Below are 25,654 nucleotides of genomic sequence, written 5' to 3'. Positions count from 1 at the left end.
AGATTTGTACGCACACGTGTCAGCTGGAGGAGTCGATAGATCTATGAAACCTCTGTGTGACCGAGTGTTACTGGCATTTTCCGTCGACAAAGAATCAGAGTGTCTCGCCGCGAATTTTATCGGCGATATCGTTGTCCCCGGCCAACTCAGTGAATTTTTGTAAGATCATCTCCAAATTCAGTTCAATCCCCAATTTTATGGTTAATATAAATTGAATCTGTTTGAGTTAGGGTTTCGTCTTATGTTCTGTTTGGTTTCTGAGAAAACGCTGGAAAAGCAAAAAAAAAAAACAAAAAGAAAAAGAAAAGAAAACTTTTGATCTTACGTTTGATCAGAGTAATTAGTTTAATTATGTGAGTGCTAAGGTTATAAACAGTTGAAAATCCAAGATGGGAAATTTTCTTCTTCTTTTACCTTCTTTTATTTTCCTGTTTCTTCATTTTCTCAGTAACCAAACTGGGGGTTGTGGTTTCTTCTAGAAGAGAGCAGATTTTTTTGTGAAGGGGGGATTCTTTTTTAGTAGGGCTTCACAAATAATTATGCCAAATGTGAATTATTTAGTTCTTTTGTATTGCTTTTTCTGGACGCTTATTGCGTTAGTATCTGTACGCATGCTCAAATTCAACTCAACAAAACCTTAATAACTACTTTTTGGCGTCAGCCGCTGCTTGAATTCATTGATGCTATTCACCTGTATCCAAAGTCATGTCATTAATCTGATGTTTGATATTAGCCGTCATGTTGTTTCATCTATATGTGTGTGTGTATATATATATATATATATATATATATATATATATATATATATATATATATATGTATGTATGTATGTATGTATGTATGTATGTATGTATGTATTTCTATTAAGAGGAATCTATGATGGGTAGTACTCCCATTAGGGTTGATGAGTGGCATGTCTATGGCTGTTGAACAAAATCTTCTCTTCTATAACAACTAACTGGTTTTAATTATAATAAATTGTGAACTTATTTTTTTGGCAAGATGCATATATAGTAATGAGTTATTTGACATTGCACCAAAGGCTTGGCTAAGGTGGCAAACATTTGGGGTGGGTATTAGGATATCTAAGGTTTGAAACCAAGTACCCAAAAAAATGGTTATCAATAAAAAAACATCTTTTGGCATTGCTATTTCCTAGTTGGAGAAGGCATTATTTGTATTTGCCCTTTGGAGAAAAATTGAGTAAATGTAAATGAATGTATACAAAGTTACCGCATCTGAGGGAGGGAAAGAAATAGGAGATTTTTTTATAGTGAGGAATTGTCGGATCAAAGACTAAAAAGTTTATTCCTAAACAATTTCTCTATGTAGGTGATGGTGTATATAGGCAGGGGATATACGAATTTGATTGATTTCATAGAGTGGTTGGGCATTGGGTGAGGGAGGGAGTATTTCTTTGTACCCTCCTTTTTTACTTTTTGCTTGTTTTACTTGTATACGACTTGTATACTCTTGCGCTCTTTTTGCGTTTTTTTTTAATACAATTTCTTACCTATCAAAAAAAAAAAAAAAAGTTACTGCATCTGATCATAGGGATGAGGTCAGCCCTGAATTGCATCAGTTGGTGATTTCAACAATCCAATTTTTTATGTTTTAATTATTTGGGTAAATTTTACACAGAGTCTCCCTTGCTGCAAAAGTTACTAGACCCACTTCCCATCTGGCAAACATGAGCTAAAAAACTTGGCCTTGCCGCACTAGTGCACTCCTTTTTTTCAAACTTGGGTCAGCTCTGAACAGGAACTTTGTCCCCGCAGTCGACACTAGTGCACTCCTTTTTTTTCAAGAGATTCTCTGACCATCCCCATGCTTCTACCTATGCATGAGATATCCTCCATACCTTCCTTGACCACCAGCCCATTAGCTCTTTGGTTCTACCAGAGCCATCCATGATAGAACCTCCCACCAAAATTGAATGGAAAAACTCGAAAGTCCCATCACCACATGCATAATGGCTGGAACCTTTCTCCTACTAGATCTAATGAGAATATTGCTTTAAAACTCTATGTCCTTCTCCACAACCACAAAATCCTTGCAAGCATCCCCAACCTTCTTAGATTCTTAGACTTGTATAAGTCTATAGACTACAACTTTCTTCCTTGAATACACTATGTCAGTCATTCAATTCTCAGGAGCAAGCCCAAAAGACGACAATTCAGGTTCAGAGAAGGAGGGTACAAATATTATATTAGACACTGGACCAGAGACTTTAGAAGGGTCAATGAGAAAGGGATCAATGAAATAGGAATCCCGATCCTTGTTTTCGTTGATGGAATTCTCCCCTTGAAGATAAGTAGCGGAGAAAATAAGACTAACTCTTGTTGAAAGTAACATCCGTTGAGACAAAAAATTTTTTAGATGGTGGATGGTAACACTTATATCTTTTTTGAGTTGAAGAATATCCCACAAAAATAAATTTGATTACTTAAGTCCAATTTTCTCCTATTTGAGTTGTGAACATGCACAAAGGACACACCTAAATATCTTAGGAATGAAATGGTTCGTGGTTCTCATATTAGGATAAAACGATAAGAGTATTTCTATGGGACTTCTGAAATCTAAAGTGGTGTTTGTTTTTTTGGCTTTTTGCTGAAAACCATTTAGTTTTAGAATTTAGGTTGTTTGTTTTTTTACTTTTTCATAACTTATTATAAACTTTTTACTAAATAGAAAAAGCCAAAATATGTGGCTTTTTCTAAATAGAAAAAATAACACAATGGTTTTTTTTACTTTTTAATACTTAATAGAAATAAAATACTATAAAAACAAACAACCTAATATTTAATACTATTAAGTATTAAGGTTCTATTTAGAATTAAGTAAAAAAACAAACACCACCTAAGACTCTATAAAGTAATTGGTTTTAGAGATGTGTGACGGTTAGGACGACTTCCCCTTAATAAGATTTAGGCACATGTTTCTGGAACAAAAAAACTCGTATTATATGAAGGAGGTGGCCATTTTTTCTCTCAGCAACTCCATTTTGCTGTGGGGCGTTGACACATGATGACTCATGAATTATTCTCTCATGTTGAAAATATGTAGTGAGGATTTGATTGAAATAATCTTTGGTATTCTTGGATCGAAACCTCTTGATAGTGACACCAAATTGGTTTTTTTTTAATCATGTTATGGAAATTTGGAAGAATAAAACTCACGTCAGATTTGTGTTTTAAGTAAGAAAGAGACCCTAGTACAAATAGAGAAGGAAACAAGATTTTAAGAGTTCTGAATGATGGATGCCCAAGTCTATGATGATGAGGCCAAATTTTGCCTTTATTGAAAAGGTGGTGCTCAGAAAGAGAAGATACGGGTGACTCACTTGGTTTCTCAAGGTACTATAGCTTGTTCTGTTCCTAACAAGTCCAATCATCTTTCCCAAGTTCTGGTCCTAAAATACACATTGAATAGGGTAAAAAGTCACATTGCAACCCAAATCTTGTGTAAGCTTTTGTATAGAGACAAGATTAGTGAACAACTTTAGAACATGAAACACATTTCTAAGTGTGAGTGTCGGACTATTTTGGATATCTCCTACACCTATGACAATGGTTAATGAACCATCCGTTGTGACTATTTTCCTATTGCTTGGTCAAGCGTTATAGTCGTTAAATTGGTGTGATGAATGAGTATGTGGTCTATGGCACTTGAATCTAAAACCCAAGAATTGGCAAAGGTTTCATTTGAAACTTTTAATCTAATGGAAATAGGAAACTGACCTGAAAGTGCCAGTGGGCATGCACCTGAAGGTTTCTCAAGAGTTGTCAACAAAGCTATCAACTTTTCAATCTCCTCCTGATTGAATCCGCCTTGTTCCAAGGATTTTCCTTTAACTGATTGAACATAAGACAAGTGTGCTTGCCTATTATCCCTTTGCTTCTCTCTATTGTAACCTCACTTTTTGCTAGATGTGGTTGGCTTACCATGAAGTTTCCAGTATTTCTCCTGTGTATGTCTAGCCTTCTGGCAGTAAGTGCACCATCATTTATCCTTGTTATCACGGTTTAAAGCCCTTGACTGATCAACCCTTTTGTTATTAGTAGTGCTAGCCTTCTGATCATGCCCTTGTTAGCAACCATGGCCGAGCCTTCCATATTCTAAGGTTCAAGCATGACACTCCTCTTGCTTGTTTTTGCTCGGATAATAGAAATAGTCTCATTCAAAGTTGGAAGGTCTTTGCTAAATATTTGAACTTTAACCTGGTCAAACTCAACATTGAGAGGAGACCAACTAAGAAATCAAAAACTCGATCCTTTTCGATGTAAATCTTTAGGATTGTTGCATTCTCAGAACATTTTGTCTCAATGCATCAATAGTGTAGAAGAAGAGAGATGGAAGGAATACAAGATATAAAATTCTCTTCCTTGATCTTTAGCCTGTACATAAACTCACATATATATACAAAAATTCCTAGCATCTAAATTAGGAACTTTCCTAACTTAATTCCATCAAATCCCTTTGATTATAGGATTACCTAATTCTCTCTACAAAATCACGACTTTCCTAATTTCATTTTTCCACACTTTCCCCACAGGTGGATTGGCAGCCTGACCACCTCAACCACGCTTCTTATGCGCAAAAGGCATTCCTAAACCACCTAGATTCTGGAGCCCATCTCTCTAGGTGTAGATGTTTTTCCTTGTAATATCTCCAACCCAAATGTAACACTTTGTCTTCTTCAACAACCTTCTCAAACTGGAACAAAATAAGGGATCCTCCCATCAAAGCCATGCGGAGCTTCCTCTTCAAGTGCCAGGTTAATACTGCCCATGATTTCAAAGAATGCAGATCCAATACCTTATCTGAAGTGCCCCCCCTAATCTTTCCACAAGGAACCAATGGAGGCTGATATCCTCCATTCCTATTTGAATCCACACTGCATCTCCCACCTTACCTTGATTTTTCCTCACCATCTCAGCATGAGAAACTCCTTTGGCAGGAGCTTCCTCCCCATACTCCCCCTCCTGTAGCTCAATCCTCTGACAAGAAATTATTCCTAAGCTCCTTAGCTTAGTGGCCCAATTCTTCCAACCCCCTGGATATCCACTACCTTATGGAAAAACCAAGTTGAACCTCTTTTCTTCCACAGATAAGACAGCGCAGTCGGAACCTTCCTGCTTTATTGCTATGTAACTATGGCTTTTAATCCCTTCCTCCCTCCATCCTAACTTCCCTAAAAGCTTTCCAATCATTTTCTTCACTACAAGACTCTGCCCTTTCCAGCAACAGGGCGAGTCCTTTCCCTTCAAATCTATTCCAAGAAAAAAAGGCATGACCTCCCCTGCAACACCTTACCAACCACCTTTCCTTTGTTCATCTCAACTGAAATCTCGATAGATTTTGGATCAACACTGAACCAGTGACTGCCTCGTTCCATTATATCAGACATTCAGTTGAGAATGGAAGTTCCCCTTCATAATCATATTACAGCTGAGAATTCCAGTTTGTAACCAACACTTAAGTTGCTCTGTACAGTCCAAACTAATCAAACAATGTGTCCAAATTGTCAGCTAATTTTAATTAGAAATACTAAAGTGGCGGACTTTTGTTTCTTTCTTTTTTTCTTGATCTAGTTTAGTCATATTAATCTTTACCTATAAAAGAATGGGTGAATTTTTTCTGATTGCTTATGAGAAAATTTCTCCTTGTTCACTTCTAGGGTCTAAAATACAAAACTTCACAAATGCTCAAGGAATTTTGGGACTGTGATTGTTATTTAATGTCGGCTCAAGTTAACAACTACATTCAACTAAATGAAGCCTTGAACTCACTCGAGGTGGATACACTTAATCTAGTTGGAAAATATTCAATACTAGTTTGTCATATGAATGTTGAATCAAAGTTGACCTTTTGCTTTAGAGTTGGATATATCTCTGTGTGGTTTGTAAATAACATCTCCACTCTATGCCTTGAATTGAAATTGGAGTGACTTATCTATGAAACTGGTTAACTCATTGAATGGTGTGCTCTCTCCATGTTATGTTTCTTTTAACTCTCTAATGTCATTTTACATTTATAGAGTTTTGGTAAGACCAAGAACCTTAGCCCATGGCAGACTTCAATATCTTGAACAGGGACTTGCCTAAGTAAGAAGGCTTCCAGGTTCCATGTTCAAGTCTCAATGGGAACAAAAATTTACCCATCAAAGAAAAAGAGAATGCTTCTAGTAACTTCCAAGAAAAAAAAAATTGCAGCCTGAAAGCCCATCAGGTTAATTTTGTATCAATGAAACCTAAGAAAAGAATTAAATATTTGGAAAATGAAAATACCTCTGATATCGGTGTTATGCTTTTCTAAAAATTGCTTTTTAGATGACAATGGCCTTTGTACACACATTGACAGATAGCCCTACACTGTAAATTAATATCATATCTTTTAGAACTCAACAGGTCAAAATGGAAGTAGTTGTAACATAATCACATTGGAAGTATTCTGTCTATACTCCAGTGACAGCCAGTGTTGGCAACATCTCCATCATAATACCATCTTTTACCTAAGAGCTTCATAAAATGCAAGAAACTTAGCAAATTCCAATCTAGATACACGATGCAAAAGTTAAAATATTTCCATTCTAGAACATTACATTTAGTATTCCATCAGAATTTTCTCTTATTTACTTTAGTCCTTTAGACTTCTTTTAGTTACTTAAGAGTTACTGCAAAGACAGGGGATTCTGTGTTTCCTGAGAAAGTTTTGGTGTTGTGTAAAATTTGCAAGAAATGGTTGAGGAGGGATACAGAAAAAAGGGCCTTGATAATTCCATGTGTTCATGTGAAAGTGCCAACTTTCATGCTGTTCAAACGCTGGAGAACTATCACAGGATAATAATGCTGCTGCTGCCCTTCATTCTCCAGCTTTCTGATCCCAAGTAATTACAGCCTTAAGGAAACTTTGGGAAGTATTAAAATTATTGAATTGAAACTTAAGATGTTGGAGATTTTCTTATCTTTTTTTCTTGTCTTTTATAATAGAAAATTCCATATGTTATGTTGTTGTTTCCCAAATTGTTTCTTGAAGGCTTTCTCTCTTCTATTATCTCTCTCCTTTTCTAAATAACATTTACTGCTTGTCTATATTACCTAAAGTTCCCTCTCTTTGCTTTGCTTTGGTTTTATTTTATTTTCTGGGATTGTTTACAAGTGTGTTTGTATGCATTATAGATGAAAAAAGTCATGGTGTTAGCCAGGCCAAGAATGAAATATTGGAAATGCACCCTAATTTCTGAAAGTAATGACTTTGGTACAGTAGCATCCGTCATCTTGTGCAATGGTAAGCACTTTTTTCCCCTCTATCTGTGATGTGTGTGGAATGGTAAATGTATAGGCTTGTGAAGGCAATAAGGTTAGGACTGTATCCGTCTCTTCCGTCTGAAGGCTTTTAGTGATTTTGGCACTAAGGGGAATTATGAGAATTTTGTAGTTTTTAAGTGAAAATTTGTTACAGATATACTTGGAATGAGTGGCATTTGAGTTTGTTAAAGATACATGCCTTTCCACCTTCATTGCTGGTAGGCCTGCTGTCACCACCATGGCACCTTCATCCCACTGCCACCATGCTGCCTTCATATTTTGATCACAAAAACCATTGTCATCATCATAGCAGTAGTTTTTTTTTTTTTTTTGATAAGTATCATGGCAGTGGTTACATGTGCCACCTTTTTACTCCCTCCCCCGTTATCACCATTGCCATTGCTGTTGTTGGCGCCCACCACTTCCTCCCTGTGTGATAACAAAAGATCACCTTGGAGTCCATCTTACTCACTAGCATGAATAATACATACACAAACACTCACACATACAAAGTTTCTCCATCAAGTTAATTTCCAAACTGTTTGAGCTTTGATGCACATCTATATCTTCTGAACAGAATTTCATCATCCTTATCTGCTTTGCAGAGCCATAAAGAACATGATTCTAGGAGGTTGGTGGCGGTAAGGAAGTTCTGATTGGTGTGGTGATATAGCTGTTGAATATGCAGTGACATGAATTCTTGAAAGTAGATGACTATTAAACAATTACCCCAACTCAACATAATGTAACTTAACCTAGCTATTTAGGGGTTTCTGTTGGGCCCAACTTTACACAATTTAACTTTGTCTTTACCTATTTGGGGGTTTCTACATGAATCCTATTTTTCCTGGCCAGATTTCCTTCTAATTCACATTTTGATGTATAATTAGCACCACCTTCATCCTTACATCTTCTCAATGCAATCATTGGCTGAGCTAGTAAATTTCTTTGTGAACTTTCTTTTATCATATCACCAATTTTCTGTAAGTTCTCGAGTGTCACTGACCACCTCGAAGTTCTCGTGGATGTTGTTTTTCCCCTTTCAATGATAAATGACATTTGATTGGCCTTTAAGGCTAGAACAAGTTTTATGGTTGGCAATAGAAGAAGAACAAAATTTTGGCATGATTTTGGTGTGGGGATGCTCCTTTAAAGGACTCTTTTCCCTCTCTTTTCTCTTTTGCTTCTAATAAAGAGGTTTGGGTGGTGAATGTTTGGGAGGTCATTAGTGGGCAGGTTGTGTGGAACCCAGGTTTTACGAGACAGTTTCAAGATTGGGAGCTACACAACATTGAGGAGTTACTTAGGAGACTTCAAGTGCTTGGGAAGTGTAGTGAGGATGAAGATAAGCTGATTTGGAAGGTTAGCAATGCTGGGAACTTTTTGGTGAAATCTTTCTATTCTTCCCTAGCGTCAAATGGAGTGTCTTTTCCTCAAAGGTAGTGTGGGGCTCTTGGACATCTTTAAAAGTGGTTTTTTTTCCCTTTTGCTTGGGAGGTTGTTTGGGAAAGGTTTTTGACCTTAGATTTACTTAAGTGAAGAGGTTGGGTGTTGGCTAACCATTATTGTTTTTGTATGAGTTCAAAAGAATCAGCTAATCACTTGCTAATCCATTGTGGAAAGGCAAGGGTCTTTGGCATTTGTTGTTTTCTCCCTTTGGCCTTTCTTGAGTCCTCCCTTTTTCTGTGAAAGATTAGTTAAAGGGATGAGATGGGAGTTTTGTTAGCAAAAATAGAAAAAAGTTTTGGAGAACAACCCCTCTTTGCTTCAGTTTGATTCTTTGGCAAGAGAGGAACAGATGATACTTTGATGGAATTCAATGCTCAGATCAAGCACTAAAGGAATCTCTTATTTGTACCCTTTTCCAATGGGCTTGCCAACATATTCAAGATGGTTATGCTTCCTTTTTAGATTTTATTGATTGGTTGAGTGTGTTAGTGAGAGAGTATTTTTTGTGCTTGCTAGAGGTGTTTTTCTTCTTTGTTTGGCATCTTTTGTATACCTCCCATGCGCTTATGGTGCACCCCCTATTCTTTGATTGGTGTCTTTTATATATATGTATATATATTCTTGTTTGCCTATTAAAAAATAGATTTGCCATCTGAATTATTCGCAGATTCTCTATTTCTTGGATCTATCATCTACAAATTCGATGTGACTTCTCTGAAAGAGTTTGTTCTATTGTTCTAGTCGACCTGTTCTTCCGATTGAATGTTATGTTTAGTGTTTCAGCGGCGGCGATGCTAGTGCATTTTCCCCTTTCCCTTTCTTACTGTTGGCATAGTGGACCTCATCATTTTTCTTTTGATAGGGCCTGGTGAACCTCATTATCATTTCAAAATTTTCTCATTCTTTGTATTACTTTCTGGATGTACACACATCATTTCAAATGAAAGTGAAGAATGGAAAAGAAAATTTTATCCAAGGATGAAAATTGTGTGAAATATAGAATACTTTAGAAAGTTATGTGATGTGTGTATCAACTATGATCCATAAAGTTTAATTCTGATGAAAGCTCATTGGGAGTGATTCTTTTAATGCCCTTTTTCATTCTTACTTCCCAAGGAATAAAAGCCTGCAAGCTTTGACATGGTAGTATCAGTCTGTCTTCTATAATGAAGTTTACCCTGAAATACTGGTTTTTGGATATTCCCACATTTCTTTGAAGATTGTGCACAATAAAAAATATAAAAAATATGATCTATATGCAAAAAGGTTACACAAAAGGATTAGGAAAATATTTTTCTGTCTTAGTGCTGCCATTTCACTGCTGATAAATATAGAGAAAGACTGAAAATTGGTTCTACGATTATGACACTTTCCTTTTTTTGTGTTGGCAGGTTAGATGACTTGCATAGCTTTGTATCTCCAAATTGATATCATGGAATTGAGGTTTAGAGTTTCCATTGCATGATACAGAAGCTCTAGCAGAGGCAATCATTTATTGATAGCCATAAAGTTGCTTAATTTCTCCATGAAAGGAAAAAGTTGTTCAGTCCATTTGATCAAATAAACTGACTTCAAAGTTTGTGATTGGCTGCTTATCTCATCATAAAACTACTGGTCTTTGGAAAGGTTTGCCTCCTTTTTTCCTTACGATCTCATTTGATGACTTTATACTTAAAATGGGAGTGCACGTGCGCTCTCACTCTCTTTATGTTCATGAACACCCACACTCTTGTTTCTGCACATCAAGCAACACACTTATCTATGATATAGCAAAGCAACAAGTGATACAACAGTTAAAATATGGGTCATATTTCTTTCTAATGGACCAAATATGATCAAGAGCAGGAGGGAGAGTGTGGAGTGTTGATGTTAAAATACCTTTAGGTTTAGAATGCCCCTAGAGCTCCATGTGTATGTATGCATGTATGCTTGTTACATGTAATCATAGGTTCACAAATGATTATGCTTGTTACATGTAATTACAAGCTAATGATAAATAAAAACAAGTAATGAAGAAAGCGACTTTAGCTATTAATAATTATAAAGAATGATGGGGAATCCTTCCAAAATATATAAAACTTGATAAAAACAATTATAATGAAAAACAGATATGAACTGCTACAAGAGATAAATGACCAAGCTGCATAAACTGAAACTGGGATATTAAATACTGTGCAAATGCAAAAAAAGCTGTACAACTTGTGGAGGTAAAAATTCTCCTACAAAAGGAACCAACTCCCTGGCTCTTTTCTTGGTTGAAAGATCATTAATGCTATGAGCTAATGGGGAGTCCAAGAGATAGAGCATCTCGAGTCTCTAACGGCACCAATAATTTGGCAAAGTCACCAATATTACATCTTAGGCCCTCTTTTCTCTTTGGATGTCCCACTAGATGACAGTAATCACATCTCTCTCCACCAAGAAATTGAACAGAGTTATATCCTAGGATCTCCAAAGGTGCTAGGATCTTCGCAGCAATGGCCAAACTTGACCAGCAGCCTTGGAAAAGACTTTTAACCTTAGTATCACTGTGATCTCTAATCACTTCTCCAATCCCTATTTGCCTTCGACTGCCCTTGGAGTTCCCATCAAAATTTAACTTACCAGTACCCTCTTAAGGTGGAATCCAAACCTGATGCTTCTCCTCAAGTATCCTTTGGACCTACAGAGAAAGTTCCAATGTATCAGAAGGAGGCTTAAGGGCATGTCTACAAAAGCTTTGGGATACAGAAGTCAAAAGAGCGGAGAAGAAGAAAACCAAATCCCACATTGTATCCACCAACCTCCATCTATCCTAAAAAATTCTGACACTCCTTTCTTGCCAAATTTGTTGTTACTGAAGTAAGGCTATCCACACACCATAGCACCCAGCCTCTTAGCAGTCCCCCAAAACCCTCAAAGAAGATAATTATCATATATTTCATACTCTTGGGGGAGATCTAGTTTGTCCCATCATGCTGAATCACCTATGCCAAAGCTCCAAAGCTACAAGGAGATGAAGAAAAAAATTGCCAATTGGTTCATTACTCCTCATGTACATAACACAGTGGCATGCTATAGGTTTTGTAAGGTCTTTTAACTAAAGCATATGGTTGGTATTAGCTTTATTATTAGCTACAAGCCAAATGAAGGCTTTACCTTAGAAGAGAGGCTGTAAATTTCAAATGAAAATTATTATCCTATGAATTTCTGTTGTTTCTTATAAAAAATTTAAGAGAAAATTTGAAGTTCTGAAATGAAGATGGAGAGAGGTCAACAAAGAATAGATAGGGAAGTTTCTTCATCTTTCCACCATGTAGAGATTTGGGAATTGAGCTTGAAGGGTAAAAAAAAAAAAGGTTTTTGCATCATCATCCACCAAGAAATGGGTAAAATGGGAAAGTGTAAGAAAACTTGTGCAATGGCCTTCCAAGGACTATGGTTTGTTTGACATCAATATTGGCATCCAATTTGTTGTTTAAAATTAAAAAGGAAAGCAACTTTGGCTATGTATGTAAACTGGAAATTCTTTCTTGCAGAGCGCTCAATGAAATTTTTCATCAATTAATGGGTATCTTTAGAGGATACTGCTCTGGGAGCTCCAACCTGTGGGTTGAGAGCAAGTGCATATAAACTCTACCAACTTGGGCATGAGCTCATGCCTTTAGGGAATTCAACTCCTTGAACTGACCTAGCTCCCCAGCCCACTTGCCAAATTAAGGTTTTTTTCTTCTCATTTTATGGGATGTCTAGTCCAGAGGGCATTGTCAAGATTGTAGACATCAGATTAGTGTCTAATTATGAATGGGACAGAAAAGTGAGGATCAGACACAAGACATTCTTATTTCGTGGGATGTCTAGTCAAGTGGGCATTGTCAAGATTGTAGACATTAGATCAAATACAAAATGTGACTTCATTACAAACTCAAAGGAGTCAAACTTTACTGTTATTTGCAAATTGTCTGATACATTTCTAAGGATAACCTTTTTCTAATAATAGCTTCTCCTTCATCTTCTCTTTCTGTGGATGAATGTTTGCACATGTGTAATTTGCTTTTACTGAGTCTTTGATAAATAATTGTTGCTTTGGGATTTTTTTTTTCTTCTTTTTTTTTTGAATGAGTGAAAGAAAAGAAAAGAACATAAAAGAATATGCAAAATAAATCAGCTTTTTGGTTCACTTATTAAAAAGAACATCAGTAATTTTTGCTTCTTGTTCTGGTTGCATGTCTGCTTCTCAATACTTGTTAAAGAAAATGGGATTGAATTTGTTTTTCAGATGGAAGAAGTTTGTCTCAACAGTGAGCCCGTATTTGATGAAGGTGATGAGTATGAGATTGAGGGAGACAGCATCACGGTGGAACATTATGATGAAACTAGCGAAACACAGTCTAAGAAGGAACCCCCACTACCTACCGTGGGTTTGGAGTTTGATTCTTTTGATGAAGCTTATGATTTTTATAATCTTTATGCTAAGGAGCAGGGTTTTGGCATTCGAGTAAGCAATTCGTGGTTTAGATCAAAGAGAAAAGAACGATATAGAGCAAAACTTAGCTGCAGCAGTGCTGGTTTCAAGAAAAAGAGCGAAGCAAACCATCCAAGACCAGAAACAAGAACTGGCTGTCCTGCAATGATAGTCATTAGACTGGTGGACTCTAAAAGATGGAGAATAGTTGAAGTTGAGCTTGAACACAACCATCAGGTGAGTCCACAAATCAAGCGATTTTATAAGTCACATAAGAAAATGATTCTTGCAGCCAAAAAAGCACAGCCCCCATCAGAGCCTGTCACAGAAGTACATACTATTAAGTTGTATCGAACAGCTGTTGTGGATTCCGGGTGCAATGGGTACACAAATGTTAATGAGGGAGAGAGTTTGAATCCTGTTGATCACTCTAAGCATTTGGATCTTAAAGAAGGGGATGCACATGCAGTTTACAACTACTTCTGTCGAATGAAGTTGACAAACCCAAACTTCTTTTACTTGATGGATCTTGATGATGAAGGGCGGTTGAGGAATGTATTTTGGGCAGATGCCAGGTCCAGGGCTGCATATGGTTACTTTTGTGACACAGTTGCAATTGACACAAGCTGCTTGGCAAACAAATTTGAGATCCCTCTGATTTCATTTGTTGGAATGAACCACCATGGGCAATCTGTACTGTTGGGCTGTGGCTTCCTTGGACATGAGTCGGTGGAGTACTTTGTGTGGATTTTTCGGGCATGGCTTACATGCATGCTAGGCCGCCCTCCCCAAGTTATTATTACTGACCAGTGTAAACCATTGCAAAATGCCATTTCTGAGGTCTTTCCAGGAGCTCGACATTGTTATTGTTTGTGGTATATCATGCAACGAGTTCCAGAGAAGTTAGGAGGACTGAAGGGATTTGAAACAATTAAAAGGCAAATGAATAAAGCAGTTTATGAATCCTTAAAGATAGCCGAGTTTGAAACTTCTTGGGCTGATATGATCAAACGGCACAACCTTGGGGATAATAAATGGCTTCAGACATTGTATGAAGATCGGCAACGATGGGTTCCAGTTTACTTGAAAGACACATTTTTTGCAGGAATGATTCCTGTCCAAGAAAACGATGGCTTGAATGCATTTTTTGATGGTTATATACATAAACATACATCCTTTAAGGAATTTGTTGATAAGTATGATTTAGCTCTACATAGGAAGCACCTGAAAGAAGCCATGGCAGATCTAGAATCAAGAACTTCAAGTTTTGAGCTGAAAACAAAATGTAATTTCGAGGTGCAGCTTTCCAAGATGTACACAAAGGCGATATTTATGAAGCTCCAATCAGAGGTTGAGGGAATGTACTCTTGCTTCAACACAAAGCAGGTGAGCGTTAATGGACCGATAATAACATACATGGTCAAGGAAAGAGTTGAAGTTGAAGGAAAGGAGAAAGTGGTTAGGTATTACGAGGTTTTGTATGAGACAACACAGGTAGACATCCGATGCATTTGCAGTTTGTTCAACTTTAAAGGATATTTGTGCAGGCATGCATTAACTGTCCTAAATTATAATGGTGTGGAAGAAATCCCGAGTCGTTACATTTTGCCTCGATGGAGTAAGGACTTCAAGTGCAGGTATGTTGTAGATCATGGCTCTGGTGATATTGATGTGTATAACCCAGTGCATTGGCAAAATAATCTATATAAACGTGCCATTCCCCTTGTGGAAGAAGGGGCACTGTCTCAACAACATTATAAAGTAGTATTGGATGAATTGCAAGGGTTGTTGAACAAGTTCAGTGTTTTAGAGGAAATGTGACATAAGAACATAAAATGTGCATGGACTACTAATGTAGTTATTAGCATGAAATATATAAATATTTGTTAAATCAACACTGCTTCCTTATATATGGATATTTGCTCCTAACCATCCTAAATGCCACTTTTTGCCCTGCAAATCCCACATTCTTAGCCCCCAGGGGGGCTGGTTATCTTGTGAAGAAATTCAGGAAGGAATTTTTTGTGGCTATAACCCTTCTATTGCAGGTTTATGTTTGGTTGGATCATTTCTGCGAAAACCGTTTTTTCACATGAGAAACTTCGTTCTGGAAGCGGAGGCCGACACGACAACCGATGGAGAGGTTTGTTGGAAGCGTCTGACACCAATATCACTTCCCATGTCACATGCGTTTTCCAACTCATATCAGCTTCCGTAATCTTCACATTCACTTCTTCTCTTTTCCTTTACCTGGGAAAGATTTTGCAATCTGATAATCGCAATACCCGGATGCGTTTAACGTGCTCCTTTTTCAATTGACATGAGAAGGGATGAAATTTTTTGGTGATATAATAGAAAATCAAATATATGTGACAAATTCCCTTCCCCTTCTTCTTGGAATTATAAAAGAGGTGTAAGAGAAGCGACAAAACTCAGGTTTAAAGTAGAATTAAATTAAAAATAGAGAAAAAAAAAACGTAAATGTAAATGTTGGTGTTGTGCAAGGGTATCATACAAGATATTTATATACCGATTGTTCCAGAAGAATAAAACAAATGATACAGGAGACTAAGACAGTTACGTCTACCCAATACTAGATGTAGAGGCACATCATAGATAGACACGAATATCATGAGCTGTCCCATAATAAAAACCAGTTATTGCTGATACCTTCACTTCTCCTTTTATAATCAGAGCTTGGTTCGTTTGGCATGCAAACAGTAGCATAGTGCAATTTAAAATGTTTATTTATCACTTGAAGGGATATGCCAGTAAGAATTTGGTACATCTTAAGTAGATACTACTAGTGGAAGACATTGAATAAAAACATTTTCAACCCTGGCGTAGCAGTCCTCATCTTCCAAACAACAGTAATAGTGGTTTACTTGGTCCATCCAAAATCCCAATGGAAGAATCTGGTTATAGAGAATATTTGTAGTAAAAATTAGTCCATAAATATTAATTATCAACTCAATGGCTTCAAGAAACATACAAGCCACAAACCCTGTTCAAGTTTTCCATGAATGAGGGACAAAGACATGCACGAAGACAAGGAGGATGATGAGTCTTTTAAATTACACAAACAAGGGAACTTGCAGCAGAGGAAACTGAAAGAGAAGAATCCACAGAACCGAAAAATAAAAGGAGAGAAATAAATAAAATAAAAGAAAACAAGAAACTCAAGCAAAGCTCACTCCACAACCACCCTCACTTAACGCAAGAAGGAAGTGCAAGCCCATGGCAAGCAAAAGCCAGTATGACATATACAATAACGAGGAGGATTATTATCAGTGCAACCCTGCAAGATAGAAAGCATTTTATCAGTGCACGACAAAACACAATATTCAACATCCTATCAAGAAAATATGGGAGTTTCCATCTTATCATAGTAAGGTTATGCTAAATTACATTCATAGCAACTGTTTAAAATTAAGGCTTTGAAATTCATTTGGCAGTCAGTTTGGACCTTATATAAACATATTTAAGTTACAAAATCTGCATTTGCTATAAAAGAGAACTAAAAATAATCTAGATCTCACCAACAACCAGGAAAAATCTTACATAATTTCAAAGCATACCATGATATACCATCTTTCTCATAGACTAATAGACTATATGTTCAAATCCTAATCATAAGAAGACCATTGTACAACAACTTTTACTTTTGATGGGAAAAATTATTGCCCCAGTACTCATACTGATACATAATTGTACTATACCTCAGAGAGCTTGAAAACCCAACAACTATCTCAGACTCTTGGATCACATGAAATCCTCTGGTGATACCACAGCTCATTGGTAATGGGATGATTAATTACTTCTACAAGTGATCATTAAATTCGCTTGATAGGCAAGAAACAGGTAAATCATCCTGGTATTTAGTTTTAGGCTAAACTTTCATGAGAGTTACTTTAAATGAGTCATCTAAAAGAAGGTTTCTACCCCATTTTGCAACCAGTAATTTTGCTCCTAAATGTGGCCGCAAAAAAGAATGATACTCAGAATCTTGTCCTAGTGCAAGTGTTAACATATATGACGAGATAGTAGTATAGAGCACATACGTGAGTTTGACATTTCTCCACCACACAGTGCTTCTAAAACGACGGGCTTGTTTTCTGAATCGAAATGTATTTCCTTGCATATTAGCAGTTTTATCAACCAGCAACTCCAAGCGATCACCTCTGTCTAAAACTTTATCAATATTCTCTATCATGACATTGCGTACCTGTCAAATCAAAAGACCAAATAGAATGTCTTCAACTGCCTTTATACACTACAACATATTTGAATGAACATAACATATTTGAATGAAATATGCTACAACTTTTTTAGAAGGTAAAAAATAATGTCATTAACTGCCTTCATACACTACAATATATTTGAATGAACTGAACATAGTCTAAAGAAAATGAACCTTGACATGCTACAACGTTTTTAAAAGGTCAAAAATGAATCAAGAGCACATCTTTATATTTATGGAGAAGCCTAATCCAACATACTCATTATCCAAGCAGCACAAAGAGATACACACACACACACACACAAGTACTATCCGGGATAAATCATGCATTGCAATTAACCAAGGTGAAAATTGAAGCACTCATAAGTCTGGACCCTTAGGCCAGCACATGAAGCCCAAAGGAATGGCAATTCTTCCCATAAAGCAATAAGACACAAAAAGAGAAACTAATGAGCACAAGAATAGTAAAACTAAGTTCATATAAGCATTAAAAACTCACCTGACCCATTTCACCTTTTAACCGGTTTATCCTATCTGCATTTGGATCATTTGAGTAATATTCCATTTGCTGGCTCAGAACCCTTGAAAAATCATCATTCATTGCATAAGCCTGAGCTGAATGAACTGCACGACCATAAGTTCTCACAAATCTCTGATGAATGTCTTCAAGAAATGCAAAAGGAATTCTCCCTGCACGATAAAATATCAAAGCTTAGTATGGTAAATTCATTATTTGGGAGTAGCAGCTGGACCAAGAAATGCTCTAAAACCAGAGTCACACTGGTTGTATTTGGCAAACAAGATACGGAACCAGATAAGATATGAATAATTATATCTGTTGCTTGGTAGCATTGTTTGGGCAGATATATGTGTCAGTAAATATTTACTCAAACTATTTATCCCCCATGGTGGGATAAAACTATTCCATTTGATAGGTGGTATATCATATCTAAGTATATAAGATTGATGCAGACTCTTGTCTCCATTCACAAATGAAAAGTTTTTTACTATCTCTCACCATTGCAAAAGCTAGATTGTCTTTGCTGGCTATTGCTAGCCACCAGATAACATCCTTCACCACTGTTTAAATAGCCAGTTTCTATATAATAATCATTTCCAAATTATGTGTAAAATAGAAAAATAAAAAAAATAATAAAAAATTCTAAAGTAGTATTGAGCATGTATTTGTACTTTTGTTCTCTCAGATGTTTTCTTGCAGCCAAACTTGGCTGGGACATCCTATTTGGTTCAGGATACAGTTCCATCAGCAGACCAAACAAATGGATAAGATATATCAAGTTTGGGACACAATTCTATCCATGAACCAAAAAAGAGAATCGGATATCCAATTCCCATCCTGGGGAGCTATAATGTATTGGAACATGCATATCTGACCCAATAAAATACACACTTGTACCCTAAATGTATATAGAAATACATACTCTAACTCTAGATTTTTTTATAGGCAATCAACCAACCATATGTTCCGAAAAAATTAAAATAAAATAAAAAGGACCCGGAAAAAAGATTGAAGTCTGCAGCTTCTTATTCACTGATACAAGAATACTTTGAGTAAGCATTAGAAGTGCGTTCAAAATGGCTTCCACATATATGCTACTCCTAAATTTCCTTTTAGGTTGAAGGATAGGATTTAACCCATGTCATCTGCTCCAAATTGATCACTAGTTCTGTCATTTGGCTAGTACATTTAAGAATGATAAACTTAACACAGACTAAAAAAAAGTTTTGGAATCCAGACAATTTAATACAGGCACCCTCCTGACGCAACACAACCATAGTCCATTTTAATACAGGCTATAACAAGATTTTTGGTAGGCAATGGGAGAAGACTCAAATTTTGGCAAGAGTTTGGTGCAGGGATGCTCCTTTAAAGGATTTCTTCCCCTCTCTTTTCTCCTTTGCAGCTAATAAGGAGGCATGGGTGGTGAATGCTCAAGAGGTTGCAAGAGGGTAGGTTGTGTGGAACCCGGGCTTCATAAGACAATTTCAAGATTGGGAATTGGATGGCTTTGAGGAGTTACTTAGGAGGCTTCAAGTGTTTAGGAAGTGCACCAAGGACAAAGATGACTTGACTTGGAAAGCTAGCAAGAGTGAGAAGTTCCTGGTCAGATCTTTCTTTTCTACCTTAGAGTCTGATAGAGGAGTGTATTTTCACTTGAATGTAGTGTGGAACTCTCGGGAGCCCTTAAATGTAGCCTTTTTTGCTTAGGAGGCTGCATGGGAAAAAGATCCTGACCTTAGATTAGCTTAGGCAAAGAAGATGTTTGTTGGCTAATCATTATTGTTTATGCAAGAGTTCAGAAGAAGCTGCTAACCACATGGTCATCCATTGTGGAATGGTTTGGCATTTTTTGTTTTCTCTCTTCAGCATCTCTTGGGTCCTTTCTTCTTCTATGAATTATATGCTAAAAGGATGTTGCGAGGGTTTCATGAGCAAAAATAGAAGGAAGATTTGGAGGACAACTCCTCTTTGCCTGTTATGGATGATTTGGGAGGAACAAAACCAAAGATCCTTTGATGGAATTCAAATCAAGCACTAAAGGGCTCCCTTATTTGTTCCCTATTCCAATTGACTCACCAACATATTCAAAATAACCCCATATTCTTGTTAGAATTTATAGATTGGTTGAGTGCTAGATAGTGAGATAGTGTTTGATTTTGTGCGTGTATGAGGTGGCTTACTTCTTTTTTTTTTGGCAGCTTTTCTATACCTCCCCTATGCTTGGGGTGCCCTAGTGGGCGAGTGAGTGATTGTATGCATGTATGAGGTGGCTTCCTTTTTTTCTTTCTTTTTTGTTTTGTTGTTTTGGCATTTTTCTATGCCTACCCTATACTTAGGGTCCCTGCTTTTTACATGTTCTTCTGCCAATGGAAAATGAAAAAAGAAAAAATTCCAACCTTCTGAAATTAATCCCAATCCGATCCTAGTAAATGCAGTGAATGACAATATGCTCCTAGATGTCATATATTTGCAAACAAAACTATGGCCATAAAAATTTGAAAATAATACCAAGAATGAAAAATATCAAACTCGATCCTAGCTTAAGCAAGGGTTGAATGTAAAAACCCCATCTCGTACCTGGCCAGTTCTCAATAAAGATAATCCTAATCCTGCCTCAAAATCGATGGGGCGAGGCAATTGATCTTCTCACACGAATAATCCAAAACTAGCCTCAGTGAAGTTTAAATCAAAGTTTGATTTTGAAAATTCCTATTATCCCCATCAGTCTGATCACTGATGTCTTCACGACCAAATTCCAAAAAACGTTCAGAGTGTTTATTGACCAATAAATCAGGGAAAGAAAAAAATTCAACAAAAATTCAAAATATTCCTGAAAAAATTAGGGTTTGATCCACAACATATCAAGTAAATTCAAATTCAAAAACTTAAAACACAAAACAAATCCACAAATCAAAAGAGAAGACGAAGAAAAATCTTACTTCCGGCGGTGTCGTCGGCCATGCAGAGAACGGTGAGGCCATCGGTGCGCTTCACATGAAAAATATAGCGATCTTGAGAGTAGGAAACATTGCTATCGTTGTCCCCCGGAATTTTCTCGAGAATTTGCCTCGCGATCGCGCTCGCATTCGTCGACGTTCCGCTGAACTCCGCCAACACCAGGGATCCCCTCGCCACCAACGCATACAGAATCGTCATCTGTCTCTCTCCGATTGAGGACGGATCGAACTAGATCCACTGTAATTTCTTCTTCCTCGCTCTGGACTCTCCCTATACTCGCCCTCAAATTGAGAATCTCTTCACATTTGATTGAGATTAAGAGACTTTTGGAATTTGAAAAGGTAATGGAGATCTGTTGGAATCGGTTTTGGCGGAATTAGATTTCTGATGGAATTGGTGATGGGAAAAGGCTGTGGGGTCAAGGAGCCAAGGAGTGGAACTTTCCTCCTTTTTTTTCCCTTTGTATCCCGCGTTTGGACTTTCGTTTCCTGGGAATCGGTTGGCTTGGGCCTTGGAGAATCGTAATCCCTCTAGAGAATACCTTAATTCTGGTGAAACCAACTTTTTGCAACCAATTTGTTACTAGTTTTGGAGAGTAACAATGATGGATCGTATTAATTACAAATCCTAATTGCTAACCCAAACAATTCTTGGTTTGTTCCACGTGGCAAGTGAATAAATTTATATATATATAATTATTTAATAAAAAATAAAAGAAAAATAAGGTGGTTGATTCCTCTGTCTTTTGCCTCAAGACATCGCCACGACTAACCCCTTCCTCTTTGACCCAAAACCCTAGCGTGGCGACTTCCCATCAATTATCCCATTATTCATAAGAAGACAAGTACTTTCGTTTTTGTAGCAAAGATAGAGATAATTGTGATATGTCTAATAATTTTGATAAAATCGATAACATTTGATTTATTTTAATGAGTATTTTTAATCTAAAAGGTATTTTTGAAAAATTAATTAGCTATTTTGATAAAATTTAAGAAACATTTTTAAAAATATAAAAAATCACTTATAGTGTTTTAAGAAATACTTAGAGTAAAAAATGTTTTTAGTGTTAGAAATATTAAAAATAATTTATAAAATTACTTATCAAATAAGTTTTTAATATATGATTATCTTAAAAATACTTTTAGATAAAACGCTTTGATAAAAATGTGTTTTCATACACTCATAAAAGAAAAAAAAAAAGCATAAAATAAGGGTTCGGTTTAAAAAAATACAAATTTTATGTAGTTATTTAAAAATAATTAATATTTCATATATTTTTTTGGTCAAATAAAATACCTATGACCATTCACGTACTATCTTTTGATGATATATGTATTAACTTTAACTATCTTATCTACTACTTTTTTTTTATTATATAGGTACTTTGATCATTTTAGGTATTAATTTTAATTAGTTAATGTATGAAATTTGAATTATTTTTAGAGTTTCTAATATTTCTAACACTTAAATAATACATTTTTTCAAGTGTTAAAAATGTTAGAAATACTTCATAAAATTACTGTCAAATGTACTTTTAGTTTAAAGAATATTTTTTAAAAAATAACTAATTGTTTTGATAAAATTTAAGAAATATTTTTAAAAAATTTAAAAATCACTTGTAGTGTTTTAAGAAATACTTAGAGTAAGTTTGGTAGTAATTATAGAAAATGTTTTTGACATTTTTAACACTTAAATGATAACAAACACTTTCTAAAATTACTTGTCAAATGACTTTAAGTACATGATTCTCTGAAAGATACTTTTGGATTAGGGATGGCAACGGGGCAGGTTTTATCCGGTACCCGTCTAGCCCCGCCCCTAATGGGACGGGGTTAAAATTTATTAACCGGGTTTGGGATGGGTATGAGATTTTTTTTTAAACCCGGGACGGGTTCGGGTATTACCCCATCCCGCCCCGCCCCGTTTACATATAAAATTAATTTTAAAATTTAATTTAATTTAATTTAATTTAAATTTAAATTTTACTATTTTTAATATATAGATAATAATAAATTTTTTTAATAAAATAAGTTATAAAAAATAAAATATTTTTATTATTTATAAAATATATTTATTTTAATGTAATTAAAATTTTTTAAAGTAATTAAACAAAAAAAAAAAAGCTAAACGGGGCGAGGCGGGGCGGGTATGGGAATTTCCCATACCCGCCCCGCCCCGCCCCGTTTAATTTTTTAAACGAGACGGGGATGGGAATTGGTTTTGCTAAACGGGGCGGGGTTGGGATGGTGGCGACCCGTCCCGAACCCGCCCCGTTGCCATTCCTATTTTGGATAAAACACTTTTGAGAAAAATGTGTTTTCATACTCATATAAAAAAAATAAAAAACCATAGAATAAGGACTCAAGTTTAAAAAAATACAAATTTTATGTAGTTATCTAAAAATAATTAATATTTCATATACTTTTTTGATCAAATATACTACCTTTAACCATTCACGTATTACCTTTCGATGATATAGGTACTAACTTTAACTATCTTATGTACTACTTTTTGGATGATATAAATACTACTTTGATCATCATAGATGTTGATGTCTCACGTCTTTGGTGATCCAGGTAGTTGATAGATGGATGGACGCGTGATCTCAACCCATAAAGGTTCTTGATCCAGCCGTTATACCTGCAAGAAGGCATCCGGACAGGGTGTCCGGACGCACCCTCCGATGGTTTTGTTAGCCATGGTCAGAGAGAGGAATATAAATCAGTTGGCCTTTTACCAGGTATTAAAAGGTTACCAGGAGGATTCCTCTTCTTCGTGCGAGGGCATATATATATAGCTTCAGGGGTACTGTTCCTCTCATTAATGGTGAGGAGATATTTTATGTTGTGATGATGATAATAGGTGTCGGTAGGAGCATTATCACCCTACGAACGGCTGTCAGAAACCATGGTAGGTGATGCGGCTGTCAGAGATCGTGGGAAGTGATTATGTAGAATGATCGTGGGAAGTGACTTGCTGTCACTTCCTCTTGTCTTCTCATTCTGCAGGTCATGGGATGTGGGCCATAGCTGGCTGTCGTGATAGCGTGTAAGACTTGCTTTACTTTGATTGATGATCCGGACGATTATATCCGGGTGGCATATGCTAATTACCCGGATGTATCGTGGAGCGGATACATTTATGAAGGTTGTCCGGATGTCTGTGCTTTGCCAGCGACGTTTGCTCTTCCTTGGATAGGAGAAGTTGAAACGTCATTTGCCTTTCCTTGAGGCGGTCCGGACAGGAGAGCTGCCTTATGTATATCTTTAGGAGAATCCGGATAACGATGGTCCGGCTGATAACACGTGCCACGTGCCACTGTGAGGTGCGTGCCACGTGTTTCCCAGAGGGAGGGGTCCCTACATTGCCCCCCTTTTTAACTTGCCTATTTTGCCCAAAAAATGGGCGGGTTAAAAAAATAACTGGCTTTTTGAATTTTGAAGCGGTCTTTTCGTCTGACTGGGCCACGTGGCGAGTGGGGGTGCGGAAGCCATAAAAGGCATTTATGATGAGCCGTCGACTCTGGGAATTCCCAGGCAGCATGTTGTTTCAATGATAGCGCTGTTTGGACGTTTGGCTTTCCGAGGGCTGGTCCCCCTATAAATAGCGCACTATACCTTCTTTTTCATTTTTTCTACTGCATTCTTTTGAGAGCCTTTTTTCTTCTCGCTTTTGTTGTGTTCTTTGCTTCTTTGAGTAAAGAAACTTGAAAACGCTTTTGTACCGGTGATTTTGTATCGAGACAGCAACCTTTCTTCTTCAAAGCTTCGTTTGGTACGTGTACTTTTGCTGTTGCTGCTCCTTTTGATGCGTTTGTTGGTGCTTTGGTCTTGGTTTTTGGTTGGTTTGGGCATTTGTTCTGGGCAAGTCATTTGCGTCTGTTGTTTTGAATTTTGGCATTTTGTTGGTGTTCTGGGGTTCTTTGGGGTTTTTTCTGACTGCTTTTGGGTTAGGGTTTGTGTATTTTTTGGGTTACTGGTGTTTTTACCCATTGCGCTTCTTTGTGTGTAGATTTTGGTTTGTGTTTGTGGTAAAAAATGGCTGCAAAAAAGACTGTTTCATCCTCCCGGGCTAGCGAAGTTCGTGGAAAGGCGATAGATAAGCTGGATGCGAAGGAATTCCGGGAACGGTTCTGTATCCCGGATAACGTGGCTGTCGAACTGCTGAATGGGAGGGTGCTTGTGCCTTCTGAGAAAGCAGAAGAAAAAACCATGATCTTCTCGAAGGAACAATTCAACGCGGGGCTCCGGTTCCCTCTACCGCCGTTGTTCAAGGAGTTCCTCCACTTTACCCAGATTCCACCCGTCTTCGTTCATCCCAACATTGTCCGGGTGCTGATGGGATGCAGCGTCATAAACATGTTGTACAACCTCGATCTCACGCTGCTGGAGGTGTTTTTTGTGTATTCTTTGAAAAAGGTAAAATCTGACATCTTCAGCATGTTCGCACACCTGCCCTCCCTCCAACTGGTGACGGAGCTGCCAGATTCGACAAAGGGAGGGGCGACGGGACACGTGGTGGTCCGGGGTGCATGGGCGAGGCTTTTGGAGCATCCGGCGAGGCCTTTCTCTCCAAACTACTCCTTAGTGGTTCCGGGTAGGTTTGCTTTGTGACTATTGTCCGACTTTTACTTTGTTGATTTTTTGTTGACTTTTCCGGATGATATTCTCATCTTTTGTTGCTGTTAATGTAGGTCCGGAATTGAGGGGCCATCTTGTGGACTGGGTGGA

The 25,654-nt window shown here is 37.0% G+C and overlaps 2 protein-coding genes across 4 annotated transcripts; one reads left to right on the top strand and one right to left on the bottom strand.

Moving 5' to 3' along the window:
- Nucleotides 1-15,098, top strand: LOC100242411 (protein FAR1-RELATED SEQUENCE 6). 2 transcript variants are annotated; one of them, XM_010650374.3, is made up of 4 exons: nt 1-159; nt 7,182-7,290; nt 10,151-10,385; nt 13,018-15,098. In XM_010650374.3, the coding sequence occupies exon 4, from the start codon at nt 13,018-13,020 to the stop codon at nt 15,022-15,024; it is 2,007 nt and encodes a 668-aa protein (XP_010648676.1). In that variant the 5' UTR covers nt 1-159; nt 7,182-7,290; nt 10,151-10,385; the 3' UTR covers nt 15,025-15,098. The 2 variants fall into 2 exon arrangements, with proteins under 2 accessions (XP_010648676.1, XP_002282775.2); XM_002282739.5 differs by lacking the exon at nt 7,182-7,290.
- A 1,036-nt stretch (nt 15,099-16,134) lies between these two features.
- On the bottom strand, nt 16,135-21,581 carry LOC100257603 (vesicle-associated membrane protein 711). 2 transcript variants are annotated; one of them, XM_002285171.5, is made up of 4 exons: nt 20,906-21,581; nt 17,943-18,133; nt 17,265-17,428; nt 16,135-16,501 (listed from the first exon to the last, which is right to left on the bottom strand). In XM_002285171.5, exons 1-4 carry the CDS (start codon nt 21,120-21,122, stop codon nt 16,411-16,413), a joined length of 663 nt encoding a protein of 220 aa, XP_002285207.1. In that variant the 5' UTR covers nt 21,123-21,581; the 3' UTR covers nt 16,135-16,410. The 2 variants fall into 2 exon arrangements, with proteins under 2 accessions (XP_002285207.1, XP_059592238.1); XM_059736255.1 differs by having other exon boundaries at nt 16,135-17,428; nt 20,906-21,440.
- Nucleotides 21,582-25,654: the final 4,073 nt, after the last annotated feature.

This window comes from Vitis vinifera, chromosome 4 (assembly GCF_030704535.1).
Source record: "Vitis vinifera cultivar Pinot Noir 40024 chromosome 4, ASM3070453v1".
In the NCBI taxonomy this organism is placed as follows: domain Eukaryota; kingdom Viridiplantae; phylum Streptophyta; class Magnoliopsida; order Vitales; family Vitaceae; genus Vitis; species Vitis vinifera.
The sequence above is the reverse complement of the archived record's forward strand: the minus strand, read 5'-3'. Positions and strand labels throughout refer to the sequence as shown.